The following is a 25,854-nucleotide window of genomic DNA, read 5'->3' as shown; positions in this document are numbered from 1 at the left end:
GGAGAGTGGAAAGTGACATGGAGGAGCAGCTGTGACACTGTTGAACACAGTTCATGTGCAGCAAGTGCCACTGGTCACATCAAGCACAGAGTATTTGGGGCGTGGAGCTCCCAGCTATTGGCAGGGCAAACAGGGTGAATCCTGCTGGAAGCATCCCAAATCCCGGTTACTGGAAAGTACAGCTGGGGCCAGACCAAGTCATTCTCAGCTCCAGACATTCTACTTGATGCACAGAACCCCTCGGTCTGCCAGCCTAGTGTGGACGTGCTGGTTCAGCAGCTTTACTGAGGAAGCTGCACCACCTGCTGTCTGCTATGAAGCCAGTTACCAGAACATGATCAAAGATGATCACTAATAACTGAAGTTTTCTTCAGTTTTTTACAGGATATGCTCTTCATTAAAGTCATCAAGAAAGACTTAATATCTGAAAGCTAAGAAGCAAGATCAACAAAAGGACTGTTTAGCCAAAATGGCTCAGGCTCTCAAACAGAATATGAGAAGTTCACTTCAATACCCAGCTCCTGCCAGGAAAAAGACTGTACTGTTATCCCTTTGGGAAACTCTGTCAAGTTATTTCTACTCTAAAAACTACAAAAACTAGCACTGAACAAAACTTTGAAAGATGTGGAAATTCTGCCATGCAAAAAAACCAGCCACCTGCCCAACACCACTTCAGGCTTAGCAGCAACTAAAATGACATCTTAAATCCTGCTATTCCCCCTTCCTGGACTGCAGCACTACCTGATCCAATCAAATGGGGCAAGGAGATAAGAGTCTTACAAAAAGCCACAATACTAAAAGTCTTCTTAGGATAGGTGCATTAAGGCAGAGCAGTCAGTAAGTTCTCTTGGCTGGCATAAATATGAGAGGCTGCAGAACATCTCCCTAATTCTAGAGATCAATGACAGCTGGGCAAATGTTTTGTGTGCCAGGCCTTATGAGCGTGCAGTAGCAAGGTCAGTGGAGGACTAAAAAGAAAGGAGCTGAGAAGACAAATGACCTCTGCTTGATGAAGCATAGGTACAGAATGTACAGACAGAAGCAAATCAGAAAAAGAGTTTATTTAAAAAACAAAAAACATCCCCCTCAAAACCCCACATACTTTCTGATAGGCTTATTGCTCAAGTTAGATCTCCTGTGACACTGCTCATTCTCCTCCTGGCCTGTAGCACCAGAAGTACTCTTGCATCCCTGTCTTCCCTCCAACCAACATAATCTGGAAATGTTTATCATTTTCAACTGGTCCCAAATACCAGCATTTAATTCTCTCCTTACTATGCACACAGAACATGGAGGTCCCCAGGCACAAAAGGTCCTTCTTGCTGGGACAGCTCTAGGGATTCATTCAGTCATGTGATCCCAGCAGGATGGGAGTTCCTAATTTGCAGAAACATAAAAAAAGGGGGAAGGTGTATCTACCTTCTCCTTTGAACTCAAAACCTAAACAGCAGTAAAATGATCCCTGAACCACTCAGCCTGCAGTCCAGACACGTCCATGTTCATTCTACATTCTCAGTAAACAGCCTTCAGGATCCCCTAATGGACTTTGTACAGCTTTTCCCTGTCTCACCTTGCCACTCTACACCCACTGAACCCGGGCTTGTCTTCCAAGTTCCTGTGAAAGGGATATTGCCTTTTCTTGTGCAGCATCTACAGATCCACACTGCAGCTAAACAGCAGAATTCCCTCACCGGGCCCTGGCTCTACTTTGGGTGGTCACAGAAACTTTTGGACCTTCCTCCTGGAGAGCTGTCAGGCAGGTTTGGTAAGAACAGAGCAGGTGGCTTTGTGCTTCATGTTCAGTCAGTGCTGTTGTGGGGTTTCAACAACCTCCTCCTCTTCCTCACACTGTTCGGGGTGGCGCAGCAGCAGCTGCAGGTCAGGGTCAGAGCTGGCCTCTTTGTGTGGCTCCAGTGCTTTGTCACCTGCATGCAGACAGCCCATTTAGTGACAAACTTGCTGGAGTTCCCACCAAGCATGGTGCTGTCAAGGAGCTGGAACCAGACACAGCTGCTAGCGAAGCAATGAGAAAGCCTACAGAGAGAGAGAAAGGGATTTAAAACAATCACCTTTGGAATTCATGGCTTTGAGAACAACGTGGAGGGAGATTCCTAACAGGCAAACAGCAAAGCCCAGCCAGTTCAAGAGACTCAGGCGGTCTCCCAGTAAATGTGTGGCCAGGAATAAAATGCAGATTTCCTGTGGAAACAAAAAAACATGACAAGTGGCAGGGCAGGACCTGAGGAGATATGCATGATACATTTTTCAGCTGAAGCCTAGATCAAGATGTCAGGCTGCTCAATTTCTATCAGCACATTCTTTCATGCACGCAGAGTTCTAAAAACGGTTTCTAGAAACAAACAACCTGTCAAACCAGAATGTGGGATTTTAAGTCATCTGACTGCATAGCTCAGTTACAGAGGAATCTTGCAACTTCTGGATCAGAGAGATTTCATATGTCACAGTTCAGCTCAAAGTCTGTGTGCTGCACTCCTCCGGGGAGGATGTGCCAAGCCAGGTTACAGAGATAGCTCAAACCAGTGGTTTGGTCATATGCAGGTCTGATGCAAGAGCTTGCCCTTCTTATCCCTCCTCTCTTCCACACCATCTGCTGCTCATGAGGTCAATGGATTTTAGTCTAGCCCACATTTCAACAAACTTTGATCATTAATGGTATTTTTTATAGAACAGCCACTAGTCTCTGGCCCTTTGCTGTCAGGGACCAAGAGACTTCACTGCAGAGACTGCAAGGGAAAGCATCAAGCTCCTGTGCAAGGAGAACAAAGTAACAAGCAGTAATTTCTAAGGATGTAAGCAAGCTCCCTCCACATAAAGCCCAATAGGGATGACTCAGTACTTGCCTTCTAGTATTAGCAGAGGAACCATGCCTTACCTTAAAAATGCCAGCAATGGAAAGGGTGAGGCTAGATGTTCTGGAAACCAAGAGGAACTCAGAAAAGCCTAGACCAAAGGCAAGAATTCCACCCAAGAACAGCTTCCCTACCAGAGAGAACAGCATTCCTGCTTCATGGAAACGGAAGAGCTTCTCTGATATGGACAAAGGAAGGCCTAGGAACAAGACAGTGAGTAGCAGAATACCATTCCCAGCTCCCAGGATTCCTCTTAATAAGACTGAATGGGTGGGCTGCTCACATTCCAGTATGAGGAGGATGTGGAGCCAGTTCTTCACAGCCCTTACTTCCACAAGTGTGGCAGGCTGCTACCTCTATGCACTCTTTAACGTTCTGCCAGCATAAGACAAATCCAGGTCTCAAACTGCTTTGCAGAGTTGATAGTTGTTCACTTATCTAAGTGAATTATCTTGAACAACAACTGCTAAGCAATCTCCCAACCACTCTATAAAGCTATCCCTGCTTTCTCTAATTAACTCACGCACCCTCAAACACCGCAAAGAGTGGGAAGAGCCCCAGGAACATGAGCGGCTGCAGGTGAAACATGATATCAATGGGATTCTGGAGCCCTGAAAGAGGAGAATCAATAACAGAGCAGGCAGCAACAAGCCAGGGAATAACACAGGTCCCAGAGCCTTTATTAGCACCATTCCTAGACATACACCTTATTTGTGACACCCACACCTGTGCTGCTGCAGACACCCAGCCACCTTCATTACCCACCAACAGACAGTCCATGCCCAAGGTTTCAAACACCTTCCATGAGATGTTTTGTTTCTGCAGCAAGGACTATCACCTCTCCTTATTCCCCTCCCTGTCACCAGCACCACCACCCCCTCCTGGCACCCCACATACCCAGTTCAGCCTTCTGCATCAGTATCTGTGTGAGAGTCCAGCGAATGCCCCCCAGGAAAGAGGCACAGAGCACCAGCACAAACCCCTGTGCATTGAACTGCGTGGACTTGTAGGTGAACATGAAGAGTCCTCCAGCAATGAGCAGAACCACCAGCAGCAACGTCACCCTCTGAGGAGAGCAAGCACAACAGAGACAGGCACCTCCTTCCTTTCAGATTCACCCACAGAACTGCAGCATTCCTCTGCTTACCTGCTTCTTGTACATGCACTGTCTATTTCCCTGGGTCTGACCTCCCTCCCTAAAGCATTGTGTGGGACTCTTACCATTTCCTCCAGCTTGAAGAGCAGTGAAAAAAGCAGGATGAAGAGAATGGCAGAGGATTTGGTCATTGTGTAGCTGTAAGGATCAAAATACACTGTCAGACTCCTTCAGTGTAGTTCTTCCCAACAAAGTACTATTAGGAACCGTCACCCATTTCTACACTGCTACCAGCAAGCTATCACAGACCCTGCATGCTGACCCCACTAACCAAACAGCTGTCCAAGAAACAGACCCTGGCAAAGCACTCTCCAAACCCCACCAGAGACTCCCAGGGAACGTGGTGTTTGTACTCACAGGGAGACAGTGACATACAGGAAGCTCCAGTTACTCAGCCCAATATCCAAGGAAGTTGACAGAGCTAAAGGATCAATGAAAAAGTCTTGAAGTTAACCATCCTCTGTGACATGAAACAAGCCCACCACAAAACCCTGCTTCATGGCCACAGATAGCAGAGCAGACCCAGGGGAAAAAATAAGCTTTGCTCAAGTTACTTCTTCAGAACCAATGTAACTCAGATAGTCTCAGCTCTTCATGTTTCTGTCCTGTTCCCTGTGACTCAAGTTGGGCTCAGCATTGTACTCACTCAACATGCATTACAAAAAAGCCAGAAATAACTCTTGCCCTCCCTGTGACTGAAAGTGATTGCAAATTTGCATAAAGTCTTTCTTGAGTGTATCAGAACTTGATAACTTGTAAGTCTGAGGGCCACTGCAAGAAGCCTGAAAAAGCAACAATTATCTGCACACAGCCTTAACCCTGATGCAGCTTTTGGTACAGTCTATTCTCCCTTCTATCTAAGTTTCCCACCACAGGAAACAGTGTTACTGATCCAAGGGCAGGCCATGTTGAAAGGTAAAATTGCTGCAGATGTGGAGAAAGCTTTTTTCAAGAAACCATGGGGCATGTTATGTAAAGTACTGCAAACCCTGCCAGAGATCACAGACCAGATGCTGTTCTGTGGGAGCCAATACAACACACAGCCAAAGAACTGCAGAAGTAGTTACAGTTTTGTGCTCCAAGTAGGAGCTTCACTCCTTGGTCTCAGATAGTTCTGTGTGCCATGAATGATGAATTCTCTACCAAGCTCCACCCTGAGAAAGATGCAACCCATGGCTTGATCCCAGCGCTGAAGAGAAAATGTTACTTGCAGACACAACTTATCAAGGCACTGCAGAAGGTTCTCTGTGCCAGTGACTCCTTCAGAAAGATTCATTCTGTGTGGCCTCTCCCTATTCTCATTCTCTTTGTAATGAGCAATGAAGGTGGCATGTCTCAGGCTGAAGCTTTAGGTAGCATCTACACCTGGCAGGGAAACACGGGGGCCAGAGCAACAGCTGGACCCCCCAGCTCACCCTATCCCAGGGGATTGGCCCGACCACACCAGGCAAAGGGCTCTGGAAGCAGCCAGAGTGCCACAGGCACCTCTGAGCATTCTCACAGTCACAGAATATGCTGAGTTGGAAGGACACACCAGGATCATTGAGTCCAACTCCTGGCCCTGCACAGGACACCCCAAGAATCCCACCCTGTGCCTGAGAGTGTTGTCCAAATACTTCTTGGACCCTGCCAGTCTTGGTGCCATGACCACCCCCCTGGGGAGCCTGTTCTAGTGCTCAACCACCCTCTGGGTGAAAACCTTTTCCTAATGTCCAACCTAAACCTCCTCTGATTCAGCTTCATGTTTTCTTGGATCCTGTCACTGGTTATGAGAGTGAAGAGATCAGTGTCTGCCCCTCTGAATCCTCTCGTGAGGATGCTGAAGACCACAACGAGGTCTCCCCTAAGTCTCACACACCAAGTGACCTCAGCCGCTCCTCACAAGGCTTCCCCTCCACTCCCATCACCATCCTCGTGGCTCTCTTTTGGATGCTCTCCAACACCTTAATGTCTTTCATATATTGTTGTGCCCCACACCTGCGGCCCGCTCCCGCTCCGCCGCCCCTCTCCCGTGCCCGGCCGTACCTGCGGGGGCGGCCCGGCGGAGGCAGTCGGCCCAGGACAGCGCTGCCCGCGGCCGCCCGGAGCGGCAGCGCGCCAGGGCGCGGGCGAGCGCCGCGAGAGCGAAGATGAGCAGCAGGTGCAGCAGCGTGACCAGCAGCGGGAACGGGAAGCTCTGCGGGACCGACAGCCGCTGTCACCGCCGCCGCCCTCCCGCCGCCGCCGCCCCGCACCGCCCCGCCACCCCGCACCTTCATCAGCCACTTGTTGTAGAAGGTGATGCCGATGGAGAAGCCGTAGTAGAGCAGCACCAGCGGCGCCGCCAGCGCCGCCCGCCCCAGGGCCGCGCCGCCCGCCCCCGCCGCCATGCGCCCGGCAGCGCGCCGGGGAGCGAGGAGCCGGAGGGACCGGGGATGGGCACGGGGGGATGCGGGGACGGGGCCGCGGCAGGGCAGGGCGGGGGGCCGCGATGCTGAGCGGGCCGCGGCGGCGGGGGAAGCGGGGCCGCCGGTGACGTTGCCGGCGGGGCGGGGAACGAGCGACGGCGGCGGAGCGGGGCGGGCGCGCAGCGGTGACGCTCCGCGCGGGGCGGAAAGAGGCGGAGGCGGCGGCGGCGAGGAGCGCTACTGGTTATTATTGGAACCGATACAAAAGGCGGGCGGCGCCGGGGCCCCCGGCCCGAGCCCGCGGCACGGCAGCGAGCGGCGGCCCCGGCCGCACGGCCCGGCGGCAGCGCGGGGCCCTCAGCCGTAGTGGTACACGAAGTCGTAGCTGCTCGGCTCCTTGGGGATCGGCGGCGGCGCTTCGGGGATCTGGATGTTCTCCAAGTCCAGGAGCCTCAGCTTCATTTCCATGCTCAGCAGCGTGTCCAGGTCGCTCTTGGTCAGCTCACTGGACATGTCCTTCCCCAAGAGAGCATTAAGCCCATCAATCCAGATACAGTACTGTGGAAAAGAAGGGGTCATTCACGACTCCAGGCATAAACGATAGCTTATGTCGAATCTTTCTGTCCTTGCAAAAATTAGAGAACTTCAAGACAGGAAACAGTGGAGGAAGTTAATATGTAGGGAAAAAAATCCCACCCCCAGCTCTAAAACAGTGCCCACAGAGATTTCCAGTGGATGTTAAAAGCCTAGACGAAAGTGTACTAGAAGGACAAGAGTTTCTACTGTGGCACAACAAATGAAAAAAGTAAACATATTCTAGGCATCATAGGGAGAAAAAAAGTAGCAGTCCAGAGTAGGGGAAATTACTGTGGGTTTTTTTTTTTCTTTTTAAATGAACAAGATGGTTCATATAAAGCATCAGCAACATATTCTAGGAATGAACCTGGTGAGAGACAGCCTGCTTGAGTCTCTAATGGGAAGCAACTGATCCTTCTTAATCTCTGAAGTTAATTGCTGTATTTTCTACTGCTTAACCACTACGTTTCTTACCTCATATTTATTAGGTGCAATGAAGTTCAAGGTCTCATCGGGATCGTATAATATGGAGAAGGCCAATTCTAACACTTCCTAAATGAAAAAGAATCACTCACCAGCTGAACAGAACATTGCAGCACCTTCTGCCTGCCACCCTGAGAGAGCTGCCTTGCTGCAGCTCAGTACATACTGAGCTTTCTCATACTGGTATTGTGAGCAATTCTGAAGAGACTACTGCATGATCATGCTTACAGCCCCTTGCAGTCACAGAGGAACACTAGGAAAGGGCTCAGACAGGAGATGGGGTTTGTACACAGCACACCTGCAGTGGGGGAGATCATTCACTCCTGTTGCTTGCTTTCAGTCTCAAACACTACAGCATTAGATATTAATGAAAAGGGAGCACTTGCCTTATTCTGTTTCAGTGCACTTTTCTCCTTCATGTGTGGACAATCCTTCCCTGTGACAATGGCTTTGATGTCTGCAACTGGAACTAACAGTGAAAAAGTAAAACTCCCAAACAAGCAATCCTAACCAGGAAAATACAGAACTTTGTTTTGTCTTTGCAACTGAACGCTGTTTGGTTTCATAGCTCGTTAGTGCAGTTTTCCAAAACACATTACACCAGTAAGACATCCCTGCAGCTGGCTTTTAAAAAAGAGCTATCACGTAATTCCAAGATTTGAAGAATTTGGGCAAGGACCAAAAGTTGGTATCTCCTTAGTCAGGGCTTCAGCCTTGTGTCTTTCATCTTTAGCTAGGATTATATTCAGCCTCTAGACAGCAGAGCACAAAGAGTGCACAATCTGTAATCAGGACTTACTTTTTTCTTGTAAAGATTCAAAGGTCACTTCCCCCTGGGCATTATCTTCCAGGTCTCCATAGTGTAGCACCTTGTGATTCAGAGCCAGGCGACAATACCAGAATCTTTCTGGAACACACACCAAGTAGGGTAAGCTGAGCGAGATCATTCACATAAGGTCTCACAGCAACTATTTGGAGCCTCTCCACCCAATCCATCTGCTCGCCCAGTTCCTCAGCACAGCTTCTTATTCATGAGGGGATGGCTGTATTCTTAGAAATGCACATTTGTGCTATCCCAAACTACTGGCTGATATGGACAGCCAAGTAACCAGCTTTTCTTTCTGGCAACAGGCCTGCTGACAGATTAATTAATTAGATCTTTTTTGCTACAGTTCTTCACATGAAAAAATACAGTAGACACTGTCACCTTACCTTGTCTTCTGCGATTTCCAATTTTCCTAAAGCTACTTCCCTCACAAAGCCTGTTCAGGCGCTGCTGCTTTATCAGCTCCAAGATCTCAGGTTGGATTTTCTCTCTCAGCTCCCTGGCAATCAAATAGGGAAGAGTAAGCAGAAAATGGAGATAATGGCAGGGATAGAAGGTAACTGTTTTTGTCAGGCACGTACACAATAGGTGGAGACTGGAAGTCATCCTGGCTCATTCTCTCAGACTGGCGTAGCCGCAGAATCTCAGAATAGCTCAGGCTGCGCAGTTTGCTCTTGAACTGGTCCAAAGAGTTTGGTTTAGAGGGCAGAGCCCTTGTGATCTGTTCCCTAACAACCTGCATAACCTAGAGGTGGGACAGGAAGAAAAACAAGTCACGTTCTTGTTGGCAGCAGAGTATCAGGGCACAGCTGAGTGGCAGCAAAGAACTGGCATGGGATAACCAGGGCCAGGAGTATCAGCATACTCGTGACTTTGAAGATCCAGAAGAACCAAGAAAGACCTCAGGGCATTCCAAATAAAAGTCATCCTTCCTTACAGCCCATACCAATGCCCTGTCACATCTTCTGTGCCCTCCTCCTTAACCAAATATACAGGCTGAGCGAACATGTGCTGATCTGCCAAAGACTTTACAAAAATATCTCTTCTCCACACTGACCTTATTAAAATCTTCTGCTGTCGCCCTCATTTCTTTCCAGGTCTTGTTCAACAGCTGGATACAGATGGCAAACAGTTCCTCAAATGCACGGTCGTGGGTGAAAAACATGGGGTGATAGTCATTCCGGCCTTCATTGGCTTCAGAAAGAAACAAACCACAGCCATGTGAGCATATTGACAAAAGGTACTAGGAGTAATTAAAGTCCACTACAGTGACACACAACTGATGGTGTGCAACAGTACTTACTGCAAGAGATTAGGACAGTTCAATACTTTGTTACCCCATAAACAGTTTATTGACAACAGCAATTCTCCCTCATTTCACCATGCAAACCTCTGTGACTCATGCCCTTTTCATCCTGGTCCCCCAAAATAACTGCTTGCAGTGTTTCCCACCTTCCTCTGGTGGAATTTCTTACAGTGGTTAATTTTCTCAGAATGCTATTTTGAAACTGTCAGAGCTAAGAAACTTTTCCCAAGTTCATAGTGGTTTCAAGACTATTTTTTTAATACAGCACCCTCCTGAAGCTCTGGGAAGTTGAAGCTTTCTGCATGTATCAGTTTTTCAGGAGAACCAGAGTGCACACACCAAAATTTCTTACTTTATTTTGATCATGATATTATCACTCAGACATCAACTGTGCTAACTCCAAGCTCACCCTGTCCTTACATGGCAGAAGTGAGATCAAGGTACAAATGCTTGTGAGTATTAGTTTCTAGAAGCATCAGCCCAGCAGCCTGTAAAGCTGGGTAAGAAATGGTACTTACGGAGCTCCCCAACTTGCAGGATCTCACAAAGCATCCTGGTGAGCTCAATGGCACTGCGCCCAAAGGGACACTCATGTTTATCTTCTCGGCTGCTGTTCTCCAGAACAATCTACAAGAACAGGATGCCACACACACTAAGAAGAGCTGCTGAGGTGTTGGCATCTGTAAAAATCAGCAGCTTCACGTACCCTGATATAGGTGTCCTGATGAAATTTGGCCAAATAAAGCATGTTGTCCAATGCCAGCATCCCAGGAGGAGTCTGTGTAAAATCCATGGCTGGATTGATGTGATTCTGTGAAAAGAGTGTGTAGAAAGATTCCAAACAAATTAGCTCAAAGGAATTGCGTGAGAACCTTTTCTGAATTAATTTTAAACCACCTGTCCATCAAGCACACCCTCAGATCTATCCACGAGATAACCCTGAACACCTCCTGACAATACTATCTGAACTTCCTAGAGGAGAGGCTGGTTCCAAGTTCTTCATAGCAAAGGTGCATATGGTAAGGAAATAGCTCCAGAGAATGCCTAATGAACCCCTGCATTTAACCCCTCATCAAGTTCATAACGATCTTCCCCAGGAGTGTGAGTATAACTGAATCTCTAAACTCAGATACCGAAGTAAGGCAAAGGAAACAGCTATTTCTGTTCCTTATTTCCCCCCAACTCCTATGGAGATTGCTCAGATTGCCTTGACAAGGTTTACAGTCGAGATGCATACAGTGAATCCCAACATCTTGTAGTCCTTGGTGTACATGGCTTTGCGTTTCTCTGTTCCGCTGCCAGGGACGGTGTTGCTGTCAGACTCTGCATCAAATGCAATTCTTCTCAACTCAAATATGATGTCTCTCTGTGCCTGAAGGACAGAAGGCAGGGAAATGGTGACGTGATAAATCACTACAGCAGTATTTTCACATATTGCACGCTCCTGCATCTCTCCTCAGAGCTCACACAGTGAACACAGAGAGATGCCAAAGGTCATTAACACTATGCACAAAGAGGCAATCCATTTCAAAATGCCAAGTTTCAGTACAGTGGGTAATGCAAAATATTTGTTTGCACTTTTCCTTAACTGCAAGTTTAGTTACAGGCAATTTCTAGGCATTCAGGTAATGCTATAGCATTTCTCCTTAAAAACTGTAACACAGCTGAGTAACAGGCACCTGAAAAATGCCCAGTCTTCCCAGCAAGCAAATGGATAAAATTATGTGCCTGCCATAGAGGTTAAGCAACCAGTTTGACAGCTGGTCAAGAAAGGAAATGACTTTCAGTGCCCACTTACATCTCAAAGTCCCACAGAATGCAACAGGATGGTCATGAGCATATCCTAATCCCAAGGTTTACAATGTGAAGGGCGAGTTTGAAACTTTATGTGCCATCCACTGCATATTCCATAGCACTAGGGAGCCCAGGAATAAGGCCCCTTGTACATCCTATTCTATCAGATCATACTCAGCTCTAATACTGACCTGATCATTTGGATCCATCTTGGTCATCATTCTCTCTTCCAGGAGATTAAAGGTCAGGACCTGCAGGACGTAGAGCTGATGTGCCATTTCTGTTTTAATGGGGCGGTTTCCTCTGATCACATGCTGCAAAATAAAGGAGAGGGTAGAAATTAAGAGAATGCAAATAAAAGCTGAGGTATTAACCCTAGGCATATGCTAGACTGCATGTGCATCTCGCTATATGAAGATTCAGTTGTTTACCCTCCATATCCCACCAGAAGCATAATTATAATGCTCTGTAAGAGCAGAAAGCAGCATCCTGGTAACTCCCTTTTCAATGTGTTTTACCTTTGAAAGAGTCACTTTTCTGCAAGTGCCCCGAGGGCAGTAGAATTTACACTATGCACAAGTGAAACCTCCATTGAGAGGACATTAGGAAGCACTTTGTCATTCCAGACATACTTACATTTAGGATTATAGACCTCAGGTGCTTCTGGGCAAATGCATTAGCCATTTCCTGTTGTGGAATTTAAAGATGAAATAACATGAGTGAAATATAAACAAAAAGCCCACACTGTGCAGAAAGGAGAAAATGGAAGAAGCCTATGAATTGGAGATAGCACTGGCACACAACAAAGTGCTTTTCTACAGACTGTCAATTTAGCACAGCATTTCATTGACGGTTTCCCTACAGAACATCACTAGTGTGGAGAAAGCCACTGGCAGAGTCAAAGCACAGAAACAAATTTAGCTTAATGTTGGACATCAAATGCTACTTCACTATTAGGAGATATGGCAGCAGGGAGCACACTGTGCATTGCCCAGGAAAAATCTGCCATCTCCAAGAGCTTCCCCCAATCAGCATTTCACAGCTTCTTATACCAAGGTAAACACCCAAGATAACAAGAGCTATGGGATGCAGGTTTCAGGTCTCCTCCCTCTCAAAAACTCTCCCTCTGAAATTTATTTCCTTTGTCCAGTTTCTAAACAGATGATCAGAAGTTACCTTAAGGACAATTTGCAGAAGCATTTCACTTTACAAAAATACAGGCTAATAATTTTCATGCTTAGAAGAAAGCTTCCAGTTTCCCTCTTGACTGCATGGCTTCCTTCTCCAGATGAGGAGAGTTTCCCAAACATCAAGTCATGATGACAGTCGCAGCAGATGCAAGATGCCTTCAGCTCCAGCAACAGTTACACATGCATCTGCAAAAACCTAACCTGTGCTTTCCTTGGAAATTGTGAAGATGCACTTTCTAACATACCAGTAACCTCATCACCCCTGCTAGGAGAATGGCACAAGTGCTAATGTCAAGGTGAATATCATGAGTTTGCTGCTACAAGCAAAATCTTGTGGGTAAGAAAAATCTGTTGGGCATTTTATCATCTGGAAGAAGTCCAAAAGAACTGACAGTCTGAGATGTCTTCACATTCCTGTGCAGTGCAGATTGAGAGTTGGGAGCAGATGTGGAGTCTCAGACAATTGCACTCAATCAGCTGTACATTCTGAGCAATTCAAGACTTTCCAACTGCTCCTATCAACATCACTCTTGACAGAGCAAGAAGTCTCCTAAAATGTATGCATTAACCTTGTTCAGAATTCCTATTATCACTTTCGATCCAGACAGAAACCTCCTGAACCAAGACAGTGACTGACAGCCAAGCTGTAATGGCTGCAAGTTGAGCAGGGCTCATCTTACAACCAAAGTGAGTCAGTGCTTAAGTGGAAGGTATCTAAGGAGCATCTAGATGAAGTAGGAGGTGCTTTCAGAGAGAACACACTGCCCTCTGAGTCATTATTTTCTACTACTATTTGTGAGATGTAGTACTGAGAATAGGACAAGGCTCTGTTGTTAGGATTTGCTCATGCATGCAACACAAGGAATCCTTTTTCTGAAGGAATTAGTTTGTACATGGGATGGAGTTAACAGGTGACTGAAGCGGATAAAAAGTGGAAAGGACAAAGACAGTCAAACAATTCTAAACAGCATAGAAAGAAGCATCAACACACATACAGTCTAACCACTGCTAAGGGATCTGTGCTCTGCTGAGAGTCCAGTAAAGCCCACTTTGCTGCTTGATGGTCATAGAAACACAGAATGATTTATGCTGAAAGGGATGTCTTGAGATCACCTGGTCCAACTCTGCTGTTTCAAGCAACATCAGACAGATTTGGTTGCCCAGGACTGTGTCCAGTCAGGTTTTTAATACCTCCACTGATGGAGATTCCATAATCTCTTTGGGTCACCTGTTCCAGTGTTTGACCACTCTCATATTTAGGTCATGTGGGTGTGCACATTTCATGTGGAATTTTTCTGGGTTTTAAGCAGTGCCCACTGCCTCTTGTGCTGTCAGCAGGCACAACTGAGAGGAGTTAGGCTCCCTCTTTTTTATTCCCTTCCATCAGATATTTAAACACATAAAACCTCCCTGAGTCTTCTCTTCTTAAGGCTGAGCAATCCCAAATCTCTCAGGCTCTATTCATATGGAAAATACTCCAAGATCCTTAGACAACTCCATGGCTCTTTGTGGTCATTTGGATTGTATTCAAGGGAGGGGGAAAAAAGTGAAAAATCTCTTGGATTTTTTTTTGCTATGAAGTCTACTATCTTTGCTAAATTACCAACAGAGGAGTATGATTTTTCTTATTTTCATGTATTAAGCATATCCATTAATTTTAGAAATTATGTAACATTTATTGAGATGGCAATTTCCACTCTGAAGGTGCTGCATCCTTGAAAAAAGTGGAACATTCTCTGTGCCATGCAGAAAATCAAAAAACCTACCAGTATCTCAATACAGAAGGTTCCAAATCAACCTATTAACAGGAAGGGTGATTTCCCTGGAGTCAGCAGAGGGCAAAAAAACATTCTTGCACTACAATTACCATAAGGGAGAAGTCACAAATTAGGTAGAATTTATGCTCTAGTCCCCAGTCAGCATCAAGTTTCGTGACTGCTCTTCACAGACAAACAGCTCTATCTTTAGAAGGATGCAGCTGGATATGAAACTGTCATTAGCACAAGTGAGATTTGGGCTATAAACTCATGCTGCAGTAAGTTTAAGGAGATTCAGATTGCTAAAGGACTTGTTTCCAGTTTTACAGTTGGTTCACCTGGTCAGTCTTGCAGCATCAGTTTCCTTTTATGACCATCTGTATGACCTTGTGTGCACAGTAAGCCATTCAGGGTTTCTCCTGCTACTGATTCTTCTCCCCTCCACAGTCTGAGTGCATCCCCAGGAGTCCTCCCGCCCTTCTCCCTAGGTTCATCCACTCTGAGGCTGTGGGCATCATCCCTGGGATACAAGGAGGCACAGCTAGAGAAAAGCTAACATGCCTACAGTCCCCTACATGACCAGCCCCCAGGCTTGAGTTACTTACAGTGATGGGCAGGTCTAGTGGGTTAAGCAGCTTGTCCTGCTGGCAGAAAGCAAAAAAAGGCACAAAGAGAAGCAGACAGGATTTAGCTTGGAGTCCAGGAATAAGGCACAAACAGGGCACTAGAGAAGAAAGGCTTAACACAGCAAAGCTACACAATACACACATATGCACGTCTTGCAGGTAGCTGAGATCTTGGGAGCGTCCTCAGAGCAGGGCAGTGTTTCATTTCTCTTGTTTGCCAGCAGGAATATCCCTCTATGACTTAAGAAAGGTCCCTTTTTGGGGGAGAGGGAGGTGGGTGTTTCTTCATTAAGTACATACAGCCCCAAGGAGTCTACCCAGCCTACCTCTCCCATTCACAATTAACTTAAAAAAACCTCCCCTGCTGTCTGCAGGATTACTTTCTGTCTCTGAAGGTCTTTCAGAATCCTTTCTGAGCATGTCCTAAATATAGATGTGTGCTCCAGGACACATTATTAATGGGATGGTACTTTTTCTCCTCTGTTGCCATACTGAAACAGCCACTTAAGTTCTTGGCAAGGTCTGAGGTCTACCTTGCCCAGACAATATGATTTCTGAGGCATAAACAGCCAGGCAGCAACCATCACTCAGGTTTAAAGTCAAAAGGCAAGAACAAACCTGTCTTTTGTCCTCAGGTGCCTTCAGGAAGAGGGCATTGATCAAGGCAATGGCATAAGTCTGAATCTCTTGGTTTGAGCTGCAGAAACAAAAAAGGGAGGCTTGTAAGGCAACAGGCAGTACAGAACAATACAGCTTGTTGCTTTACCTGCAGCATGAGAACACTAACTACAGCAGTTCTGCATTTTCAACAGACAAGCAGGACTCACGTAAAACTATGCTTATGATGTCCAACTCTTCAAAAGGCTTGCAAAAACCTGACAGAGATTTCTGACTGATAGGTCCATTATCCAGGGGACAGAGCAAACTGCAGCCCACCACCACCACAGTTTGTTTCCAATGCTGAAACTATCTCTGTAAAACCTGGTTATGGTACAGTCTGCTACATGGATACAGCTTGGAACTTGCATGGAGCAAGTTATTTTTCTCCCCTATGCCAATGGAAGCCACCAAAAGCAAAAGGAACTAAGGGGAAAGAATGCTTCACTGCAGAACTTCTTCAGGTAAAGGGTGCTTAGCCCCTTCCTAGGTCACACAGAGCATGTGGTTATACCTGTCATGTTCAAAACTAAGCTCAAAACTAAGCTTCTAAATGCCAATGATATTCTTCTGTCCTCCTACTGATATTCTGTCAAAAGTAGGTTTGTTTCCTGTAATACTCTAACTCTTCCTGGGGGGTAGACATTGGCAGTCAAGTCACTCTATCCCTCAGCCTGACCCAGAGCACTCCTGCATCAAGCTCTTCTGATGAACAGAAGTCCAGTGTATCACCCAAATGAGTATGTGTGCATGAATATACTTATTTTAAAAATATTTTTTTAATTTAACTATACATGTAGAAATAAAATATCTTTTTATAAAAGATCTAAAGCAAATACTTCTTTTAGCTTAAATACCTATTTTCCTCACTTTGACATATCTCTGGATAATAACCATATTCTTTCTTCTATTGCTCCCTTCCAAATCTTTTTCATGTTGGTCAATCTGCTGTACTTCAAACATGCAAATCTCCATGCACCATCCTAGGTTCTCCTTGGACCTCCGAGCTGCACAGGTCTCTTAAGTCTGTCATTCACTTCTGCTCTCCTTTTCAGGTTTGTTGCTCTTTTGACCACACTGCTTGCTTTTTGACAAAGCAGAACATTTTTTTAGGTTAGTTTCTCCTCTTCTAACTCATCTCCTTTGGACATGTTTCCACGGTCATGTTCTTCCAGAACATATCCTCTGTTATGAACTGTTCCCTCCTGATGGCCTTGCCAAGAAAACCACCAGCAAATCCTGACTCACCCTCCCCCTTCCCTTCTGAAATATTCCCTGCATGGATGCTTTCTTAAGTGACTGTTTGTGTTCTGGAAGCACTTAGGCAACACAAGTTTGTGTCTTGAACAAAGATAATTTTCTTTAAAAACCTGCACAAGTGTGCTCAATGTTAGGACCAAATCTGTGTTTGACTAAACCAGAAATCATAAAGCTGAAAGAACATATGCTCTTTGCAGAACAAAGCTGCTGGGGCGTTCAGGAGAACTTGTTTAGCTTCTCTGTTAACCAAATTCAAATGTATAAACATTCCAAGCATGCAGTGACATTGATGCAACACTTTGTTTGCACTATAATTCGGTTAAACTACTGTTCACTGATTAAAGAGCATCAATCACATTCACAAATAGTGCTTTTCCATACATTCAGGATGAAAAGGCTTGAGAAAAAACCCAACCTGTTCAAAGCTCTAACAACTACATGCAGCTATTTCATAATGAAGAGTAGAACTGACCTAGACAAACGGCCCTAAGAGACAGAAATTAATTTGCCAGTTTGCTTGGAAACAGAGGAAGGAAATGAAGGGAATTTTTAATCCCTTCAAGCAAGAAAAGCAACTGTTTTCTTCCTTAGTATGCAGGACAAAACCCAGAAGATGATGAGTTCTTAGATTCTAGTGGAGACATTTTAAAGAGGGGTAAAAGTGACAGCTGGATGCAAAACCTTTGAGAAGTTGTTCTAGTGAAATGCAGGTTTGGTCCTAGCACTGAACATACTTGGGCAGTTATTTAAAGCTAAATATCTTTGCTCAACACTCATGTGCCCAAGTTCTTCCAGAACACAGAACATATTTTTCTAGGATCTCACTTTTAAAAAAATGCATTAGAAATCTTAAACTTCAAGTAAGTTGTCATATTGGCAATGCTTAAAAAAATATATATCTTTAAGTGTTCCAAATGTGAGAGGATGTATTTTTAAATAAACAAGTAGTCATAAAATTGGTATAAATCCCACCATTGCTGGGTGGACACTCACACTTGCAGGTGGGAAATGAGCTGCCCCACAGTAATCTCCTCTGCAATCTTCTGGTACAGAGTCTGGCTGTTGAGCACCATGCTCTCCAGGATGGCCAGGGAGCGCTGCAGGATGGACACGTCCACCATGGGCTGGCTCACGTAGCCTGCAATCTGAACACACAGCAAGCAGCAGGTCAGCTGCTGCCAGCCAGGACACCTTGGGGAAGTGAGGGCTCAGAAAGGGGGTGCACTGTGCTCTCAGTCAGTTCTCAGCTTCTCAGAGTCTTGTGCTCTTCCTGGGAGACGCATTAAAGCATGAAAAGAAACAATATCCACTCACCCCCTCCACCCAAACTCACCTGTTTGATGAAGGTTATTGAGACCATGTCCCAGGAGACAATACCGTGGTCCATGAGCTCCAAGAAGGCAGTCAGGGTGAAAGCCAACATCTCACTATAACTGAGAAATTGAAGAATTCAGTTACAAGAGATCTGCTGGCAAGAAAAAAAGCCTGCTCATGCTGGATAAGAGAAAAATGTCACCACGTTCTCCTAATAACACAGTTTGGCACCTGGGGGAGCAATAAAGTGTATGCATTCATGCAGATAATTTTACTGTTTTGTAGAAAGATATTTTATTTTTCCTGGTTATGAGCACAAATTAAAATTAGCAGCAGTAAGTCCCTAGTCCTGCCACAGAGACTCACAATCACCAGGATCAGTACTTGGCTACTCAGGAGCAAACATGTTTCCACATCAGAAAAAAAAATAGGGGAAGTTAATTGTCCTCTAAATATTGGGACCTGACTTGAAATGAAATGAAGGCACAGCATGAATTGTGGAAAATTTAATACATAACCACAAGAGAGAAATATAAGAGACTGAAGGAAAGATTGCAAAAAGTGCCAAAAATGTATTAGTTGCTAATATATAAGAAGAGCTATAAATGTTATTACAGTAAGTTATCAAGACTTTAAAAGTACTTCCAATGAAATATAACAACTGCAACAGAAAATCCAACTGGATTATTTGTACCATAGTTCACTGTGATTGTGCTTGAGGAAACTTCCAGAGCAAATCATGACTGTCTCCTCTCCTGCCTCGTGAAGTTTAGCAAATGACTGGAAAGATTTTGTCTCCACAGATCAGCATTTGCTCTAAGGATGTGAAATTGCTTAAGGCCACTTCAGCAAGCAAAATGAGCCCCTTATTCAAGGCCTTCTCCCAGAGTCCTGCAATAAAGGAAACTTACTGGGACAGAAGCTTGGTCCCGCTCTCCACAAGCCGTGTCAGCACAGTAATCCCTTCCATGTTGATGAACTCTGTGGCAAAGGTGACGTCTGCTGAAAGCTTGGCCAGTTCCTTCATGGCATCCAGCCGGGCCTCCATGCTGTGGGACTGGATCCTCTCCATCAGCTGGCGAGCTGCCCTGGACTGGCAGGAAAGAGGGATGGTGCCAGTTACAGAGCAGGCACCTGCAGGCTGAGTCCTGCCAGCATCAGCATTCTGTCACCAGCCCATGGGTGGGCAGGGAGAGCAGAGCAGGGGAGAGATAGCAGCAAAGTCACATTCAGTAGCTGCAGTCAGCAAGTCTAAGACAGACTAAAAAAAGGCTTCTCTCAGCAACAGTTGCAGCCAAGCAGGAGGTGAGTAAAATGCTGGTTTGCATGTTAGAGCAGATGCCTGTTTTAGTCCTCGAGGTGAGTGGGGGTGGATATAGAAATACGGAGCAACACCATTAAAGAAATACAATATTGATGAACAGTCTCACAGATTCAAAGAGAAGCATGATCTCATTTTGTGTATCCACAAGACATTCTGTAAGATTTCTCAGACACAGATCATTATATCCTCTTAATTCCCTTTTGCCCAAGTACCTTCTCCCAGTCCTACTCACCCTCACCTCTATGCCAAGACACTAGCACAAAAAAGGTTTAAGAATTTAAATAAAAAATAAAGATGGAAAAGGTGAATTTTGAGGGCACAATAGCAAGAATTCAGCAGGAACAACCTCCTCTTCATCAAATTTGTCTCTATTTTATTTTTTTGCGTTCAGTCGCTGGAACTGTTGCTTTCTAACTGACCATGCTAAGTTCACTCACATTGAGAATGCATTGGTCAGTGTTTCACTGCATCTTAATCTGGGAGATGCATTAAAATTGTAGACTGGATTTATTGACAGAAGTCCTATAAAAGGGCAGAGCATCCAAAGGAAAGACACACGTCACAGGCAGGATGGAAAACAAAGAGTCCGTGCCTCACTGCGTGAAAGGTAATTACAAATTTGCAACTACCCCCTGCAATCTGGGGAGAAGGAGAAAGAAAAGCCAAGAGGTAAGAAACAGCCTGCCACCCATGGAGAGTCACTGAGAAAGAGGGAGGTGAGGAAGCATTTACCGGGGAGACTGCCAGCTGGAGGATAGTTCCATTCTTGATGTCACAGCGAGTCTGGAAAGAAAACCCAAACTTAAACTGTGGAAAAGTGGGGGGGAAATAACCCAGCTGGATCTACAGTGCACATCTGTACGCACAGTAAAGGGGCTCCTATGCCACACAACCCTACTGACAGTAGTGAATTTGAGTGCCTGGGTCCCCACACCTGCAGGCATGCAAAGGGAGCAGTGCAAAGCTCCTCTGTTGAATGGCACCATTTGAGTCTGAATGTCTCTGAGAGCAGAGATGCTGCTCCTCAAGGATTAGTGCCAGTACTGTTTCATGACTGTACTCCACGACATTGTGGACTCTCTGTGATACCCAGGGTATCAGCAAACTGCTGCCTCCCACACTGACCTGCTCTGTGATGTACAGCTGAGGACCATCAGCATAACGCAGCGTGTAGTACTCAGGGTTTGGCAACGACCACCTGAAGAGGAAGAAGAAGGATACATTAAGCATCTTCGTCCTCTTTCTTCTGGCTGTCAATTAGGAAATGGAGCTTGATGCCAGGAAGTTGCAGAACTTTCAAGCAAAGCTTTAGCAGGGGAAATTAGGTCTCCCAAAGAGGAGAGAAAACTCCTCTTGAGGACAATGTGGGACTTCAGCCTACTCTAAATCAGCTCTGTGGAACACCTGAACAGGCCTACACTTCAAGAACAGCAGGATGGGCCAATTCTCAGAGAAACCGACGCTAAGGCATACAAATGCACACACTTAGAACTGGAATAAAAATGGAAGGTCCCCATTTTCCAGGAGATCCTTTTCTTCACAATTTAAACCCCAGCCCGTTCCATGGCCAAAACCAGCAGCAGGCAGCAAGGACTGTGCTAGCAGCACATTAACAAGCAGCAGACTTGCACAATAACCCAGCAAGATTTGTCAGCAGGACAGACTTTCTCCACAAGGATTCCCAGAGAACTACTCACCCATCACAGACCTCCTTGATGATGGATGCAAGAGGCCTTTTCTAGAACAGAAAGAGAGTCCTCAGTAGCCGTGTTCCTCTCAACCAGAAAGGAATACTGCCCATTTCTATGCTTCCCACATTCCAGTATCAACGCTGGGGTGCCTTTCCTCCCCCATCTGGTCACCAGGTCTCACCTGATCTATTTCCAGCAGCTGGGCATTGGCACCTGGCCACTCAACAGCCACTTTCACAATGTCTGAAGGTGGTGGCATTGCTCCAGACTCCTCCAGGTGCCCTTACAACAGCATACACCTCCACACCTGTTAAGAGAAAGGATAGTGAGCATCTTCTCTGAAAACTATTTCACTTGCTACACTGGATCTAACACCAAGCTTTGAAACACCTAAGCTCAGCCTTATGGTTTCCTGGGCCTACAGGGACAAACCAGCCAGTATTAGCAGAGATCAAGGCCTCACACAAACAGCACATTGTGAAATTGCATGCCCAGCTTCATCACCTGAGAAATATTTCTGAGAGCTTGTTGGGCCACTCGCAAGAAGAAGGGTCACTGATCAGCAAAGCCCCATCTGCCACCCACTATCTGTACTGGCAGCTCAGGCTGCAGGACTACTAAAGCAGCAGCTCCCCGGGCTCAGCTGCTGTCTGGAGGTGAGAGCAGGAACAGACTGTCCAGGTAGCCTCCCTCCCATGGGCTCGTGTTTACTCATGCCACATCCAAATTTCTTAGACAACTTGATCCACTCAGGATACCCAAACAGGCTCTTAGGCAAAGCTAGCTTTATCCTATTCCCTTCCTGTAACAGCATAAATCCAAAACATGAGCATCCACCACAGAAAATAAGGTAACTCAGCATTTGCTCTGGAAGTGTACCTTTCACTCCTTTATCTGCCTTTCAGAGCATAAGCTTGTGTTCAGGGTTGGGTCCTAGTCAGTTGTCAGACACAGCAGTTTGTGCCCAAAATTTGACTACATGATCTCCTGCACTCCTATGACAGCCAGACTTGGTCCCCTCTACCACCCCCCACCATCTGGGAAGTATCTGGCAAGCCAGATTCAGAATTTCATGATATTCTGGAAAGACAATCCCAAGTCAAAGGGATGGCTACAAGTCAGTACTCCTGGCCTTCTCTTTCTGTATGAGCACCAATCCCAAGAGTGGCTTGTATTTTCTTAAAACTCATTAAATGACTGTAAGACTAAACACATTCAGAAAAGTGCCAGTCAAGTTGGGTTCAAAATAACATCTCTAACCTTTCAGATAAGCAGCACACATTAGCTGACCTTGGAAAAGCAGCAGACTCAGGGTAATTACCAGTATCCAACCAGTACTCCCCAAAGAGCCCAATCTGTATGACACCCCTAGACCTGCAGGGTTTCCATGTATTAAATCTAGAAACAGACAGGCAGGTCCCAAATGGTGTGTGATTTCCACTCACTGTTCTCCAGCAATTAAAGGCTATGATGGCCTAAACTGAAAGGCTGAGAAACATCAGTCCAGTGCAGAAGCACACACACAACATCCCCAGTACCCAGCCTGTAATAACTGAACAGGTAATTACCTCTCCCACGAGCGAGCCAAGTCACAACCAGAAAACATCTAAATCCATTCAATGTTCAAGACACAACAAACACACAGTGGAGAGACAAGGCTCAAAGATTAGTCCCCGAGTATTAAGAACTGAATTTGCAACTTTTAAAACTAATTTACCCATGAGTAATCATGCATGAGTAATTAGCATCTAATTACCACTTTTCCCTTCAGCCTCTTGCAGTACAGTCATAGTCTTTTATTTGTATTGCAAGTGGCAAGTTGCTACTGAAAAGTACAAGGAAATACAGCAATTTATATGCCAAAACAAAGATGTCCAGATTGCTAGAGGTAGAAGCCTTTACAAATCTCTAAGTTGTCTTTTCCCACTCAAAGAACATGCCTCATTCAGACAGAGGAAGTGCCCATTAAAACAGAAATGCTGATATGAGGGAAAATCCTGCAGAAATCATAGAACATTTAGATTGGAAAACACCCTTCAGGTCATGAAGTCCAACCATAAACATAACACTGCCAAGTCCAACACTAAATCATGCTCTTAATAACCATATAAATGTCCTGTTTCATCCCCAGAAAAGTACTGCAGAGGCACACAGCACCTAGAGGTCACACACTCTACCTGCAGCTCCCCTAATATCCTCACCAGCAAAACCAAGGACAACCAAGTTGTACTGCACTACCTTGGTATCTCAGAAAAAAAGCTCTCAGCTTCATACAAATTCCAAGTAACTCACCATGATATTTAAGACTTATTTCTGCCCCAAATTTCTTCCATAAATGAGCACCCACTCATGACTGGCAACCATGCTCCCTATTCCAATCAGTATTCAAGGCACAGCAAATATACAGTGAAAGAAACAAAGCTGCAAGACTCTGAAAAATATCTTCAAGGTGTTTTTTTGGTTTTTTTTTTTTTTTTTTTTTTGCACAGCAGCACCACAGAGCAGACACCACAGGTATCTCTACCAAGGCAGAGATGTGAACACCAAAGTGACTTGGATAAGGAGAACCTGGAGAAGCAGGAAGTAAAAATTTAAAAAGGTAGGAAACTTTTTAGAACAGTCTTGGTCAAACAATGCTTTGAAGGACCAGCACAGATCGATAGTTCAGCAGAAGTAGCTTTCCAGAAGAGGATGACTGGACTACGAACACAAAGGGTACTTCAGGTCAGCCTCTTAATGTGAGGTTGTCTGCCAAAAGCATGCTTTGAAAAGATTTCACTGTGCTTCTGCAGACAAGAGGGGTGTCAAGACGTTTGGTTTTACAATGGATGTTTTGCAGTGCAGTAGTGATAGAGCTGATAAAATTGTTGAGAAGCTCTTGTGAAAAAGTACAGACCATGATGTTGCATAATTGTGCTCAACAGCCACTTATGTGCACGCTCTCACAGCACATTCTTCTCAACAGCATGTAAACAACTTCTCACAGTTTTTGTACGGAGAGAGAGAAGCCAAGCTAAAATCCATCAAAAATTAATTCAGTCTGCTTCTGCAGAGTGAGATCTGTCATGCAAAGCAGTGGTGCAGGGGTAGCTGCAGGGCAAGGAAAAATCAGCAGAGCCATTAAAAACACACTATTCAAAAGACTTCTGAGAAGCTGCAAGCTAAAACAACTACAGTATTTTAAGCAGAATTTCCCTATTCACAAACTCAATCTTCTTTTCATTACAGATAGAGAACAAAGTGTGCTGCACACAGAATGAAAATGAGGAGGATGAAAGAACATTCCTTGAAAAAGAAAAGCTGCCTGGTAGAATCCCCCAGTCAACAAGCAAATAGCTGCAGCTTCTGAAACCTGTAGATGCGACAAAACACCCTCAGCAGTCCTCAGCGAGTCCCCAGATGGTACCAACTGGCCAAGCTAAAGTTGGAAGTGACGTTGGCAGAGGGACTAATGGCACAGGTGGGCAGAGAATACATTCCTTGGCCAAGCAGCATGAAAGGGTAGGAGACAGCAGAGTCCAGCCTGAAGGCTGTGCAGTTTTCTATGCTACCTCACACACCAAGCAATGAGAAACATCCCTCTCTAGATAAACCAGAGAAGCAAATGGCTCAGATTCCCTGTCTCTGGAATCCTGGTGGTAAAGCACTACACTTGTAGGCCCTGGTCATGCACATTTCAACACAGCACGGCAGAGACCGTCTCTTGGCAAAGACAGAAACCGATAGCAACGAGCAAAAAGAGAACTGCTTTATTCATCAGTCAAGTGACTTCAAAGCCGCCAGCCAGGCTCCAACCCCTGAAGCTTAGCCCAAAACCCAGTTAAAAAGGAATTAAACATGAATTTTTCTGCTGAGCACTGTCCGCACTGTACCTCGGCTCCCGAGGGAGCTCGGGCCTCGCCCCTCTCGGTGGCTGCCCCGGCGGGCGCGGCCGCTCCGGGGGCAGCGGGGGCGGTGTGTGGGAGCGCGGCACCACGGGAGCCACGGGAGCCGCGGCGGCCGGGCCGGGCCGGGGGCGGGCGGAGGAGCCGGGCCGGAGTCAGGGCCGCGGGCAGGGTGGGCGCGGCGCCGCAGCGCGCCCGGGGAGGCGGCAGACCCGAGGCGCTCCGCCGACGGCTGCGCTCCCTGTCCCGGTCCCTACCCACGCCCTCGCCCGCCCGCGCTCCCCCGGCCCCAGCGCGGCCGCTCCGCGTTCCCGCGGCCCCGCCGAGGCGCTGCCGGCGCTGGCGCCGCCCCTGGGCGCGTCATGCGCCCGCCGCGCTGCCATGGAGACCGCGGGGACCATGGAGACCCGACCCGCCGGCCCCGCCACCCCAGCGCACCCCCCCGGGCAGCCGAGCCAATGCCGCTAACCGAGCGTCCCTCGTCCCCGCGCCCCTCCTCGCCTCCGGGGCCGCCGCGGCGGGGCTCACGTCAGTTCCCCGTGCCCACGGTGCCCCGCCTCCGGGAGCGGCTGCGAGCGCCAGGGGCCGGGCGCGCAGGGGCTCATGCAGGGCAGCCGCTCGGGCTGGCGCGGGGCTCTGCGGCGGCGCCGCGGCCGCGCTCGGCTCCCTCCGCCCCGACGGCGAGCGCGGGGCCGCGGAGCTCTGCGCAGCCCCCGCCCCCGGGCGCGCCCCGCCCCGGGAAGCGCGGCCGCG

The 25,854-nt window shown here is 46.7% G+C and overlaps 2 protein-coding genes across 8 annotated transcripts; both read right to left on the bottom strand.

Moving 5' to 3' along the window:
* Positions 1–1,042: 1,042 nt before the first annotated feature.
* SLC35C2 (solute carrier family 35 member C2) lies at positions 1,043–6,554 on the bottom strand. 3 transcript variants are annotated; one of them, XM_038158878.1, is made up of 9 exons: positions 6,279–6,554; positions 6,052–6,202; positions 4,384–4,447; positions 4,092–4,164; positions 3,768–3,936; positions 3,398–3,481; positions 3,005–3,069; positions 2,070–2,199; positions 1,043–1,925 (listed from the first exon to the last, which is right to left on the bottom strand). In XM_038158878.1, the coding sequence occupies exons 1-9, from the start codon at positions 6,393–6,395 to the stop codon at positions 1,804–1,806; spliced, it is 975 nt and encodes a 324-aa protein (XP_038014806.1). In that variant the 5' UTR covers positions 6,396–6,554; the 3' UTR covers positions 1,043–1,803. The 3 variants fall into 3 exon arrangements, with proteins under 3 accessions (XP_038014806.1, XP_038014804.1, XP_038014805.1); XM_038158876.1 differs by having other exon boundaries at positions 2,894–3,069; positions 6,279–6,551; XM_038158877.1 differs by lacking the exon at positions 3,398–3,481 and having other exon boundaries at positions 2,894–3,069; positions 6,279–6,547.
* Positions 6,555–6,639: 85 nt separating this feature from the next.
* Positions 6,640–25,840, bottom strand: ELMO2 (engulfment and cell motility 2). 5 transcript variants are annotated; one of them, XM_038158870.1, is made up of 22 exons: positions 25,571–25,840; positions 21,399–21,524; positions 21,224–21,264; positions 20,652–20,724; positions 20,259–20,309; positions 19,114–19,295; positions 18,222–18,321; positions 17,882–18,033; positions 15,590–15,668; positions 14,951–14,986; positions 12,035–12,085; positions 11,590–11,712; positions 10,842–10,976; positions 10,311–10,415; positions 10,123–10,231; positions 9,356–9,492; positions 8,880–9,043; positions 8,685–8,797; positions 8,272–8,379; positions 7,859–7,941; positions 7,464–7,541; positions 6,640–6,971 (listed from the first exon to the last, which is right to left on the bottom strand). In XM_038158870.1, exons 2-22 carry the CDS (start codon positions 21,474–21,476, stop codon positions 6,771–6,773), a joined length of 2,199 nt encoding a protein of 732 aa, XP_038014798.1. In that variant the 5' UTR covers positions 21,477–21,524; positions 25,571–25,840; the 3' UTR covers positions 6,640–6,770. The 5 variants fall into 5 exon arrangements, with proteins under 5 accessions (XP_038014798.1, XP_038014800.1, XP_038014801.1 ...); XM_038158872.1 differs by having other exon boundaries at positions 25,580–25,827; XM_038158873.1 differs by having other exon boundaries at positions 25,603–25,827.
* Between the last annotated feature and the right edge of the window lie 14 nt (positions 25,841–25,854).

Source organism: Motacilla alba, chromosome 20 (genome assembly GCF_015832195.1).
Source record: "Motacilla alba alba isolate MOTALB_02 chromosome 20, Motacilla_alba_V1.0_pri, whole genome shotgun sequence".
NCBI lineage: Eukaryota > Metazoa > Chordata > Aves > Passeriformes > Motacillidae > Motacilla > Motacilla alba.
The sequence above is the reverse complement of the archived record's forward strand: the minus strand, read 5'-3'. Positions and strand labels throughout refer to the sequence as shown.

Coding starts and splice junctions, on each gene's coding strand:
- SLC35C2 (XM_038158876.1), bottom strand. CDS start 6,395: ATGGCGGCGGGGGCGGGCGGCGCGGCCCTGGGGCGGGCGGCGCTGGCG. Junction 6,203..6,278: donor ACAACAAGTGGCTGATGAAG/GTGCGGGGTGGC, acceptor TCGGTCCCGCAG/AGCTTCCCGTTCCCGCTGCT. Junction 3,482..3,767: donor GATGCAGAAGGCTGAACTGG/GTATGTGGGGTG, acceptor CTCCTCTTTCAG/GGCTCCAGAATCCCATTGAT.
- ELMO2 (XM_038158870.1), bottom strand. CDS start 21,476: ATGCCACCACCTTCAGACATTGTGAAAGTGGCTGTTGAGTGGCCAGGT. Junction 20,310..20,651: donor AGCTGTACATCACAGAGCAG/GTCAGTGTGGGA, acceptor TTTTCTTTCCAG/ACTCGCTGTGACATCAAGAA. Junction 9,493..10,122: donor CCTGCAAGTTGGGGAGCTCC/GTAAGTACCATT, acceptor TTCTTTCTGAAG/CCAATGAAGGCCGGAATGAC.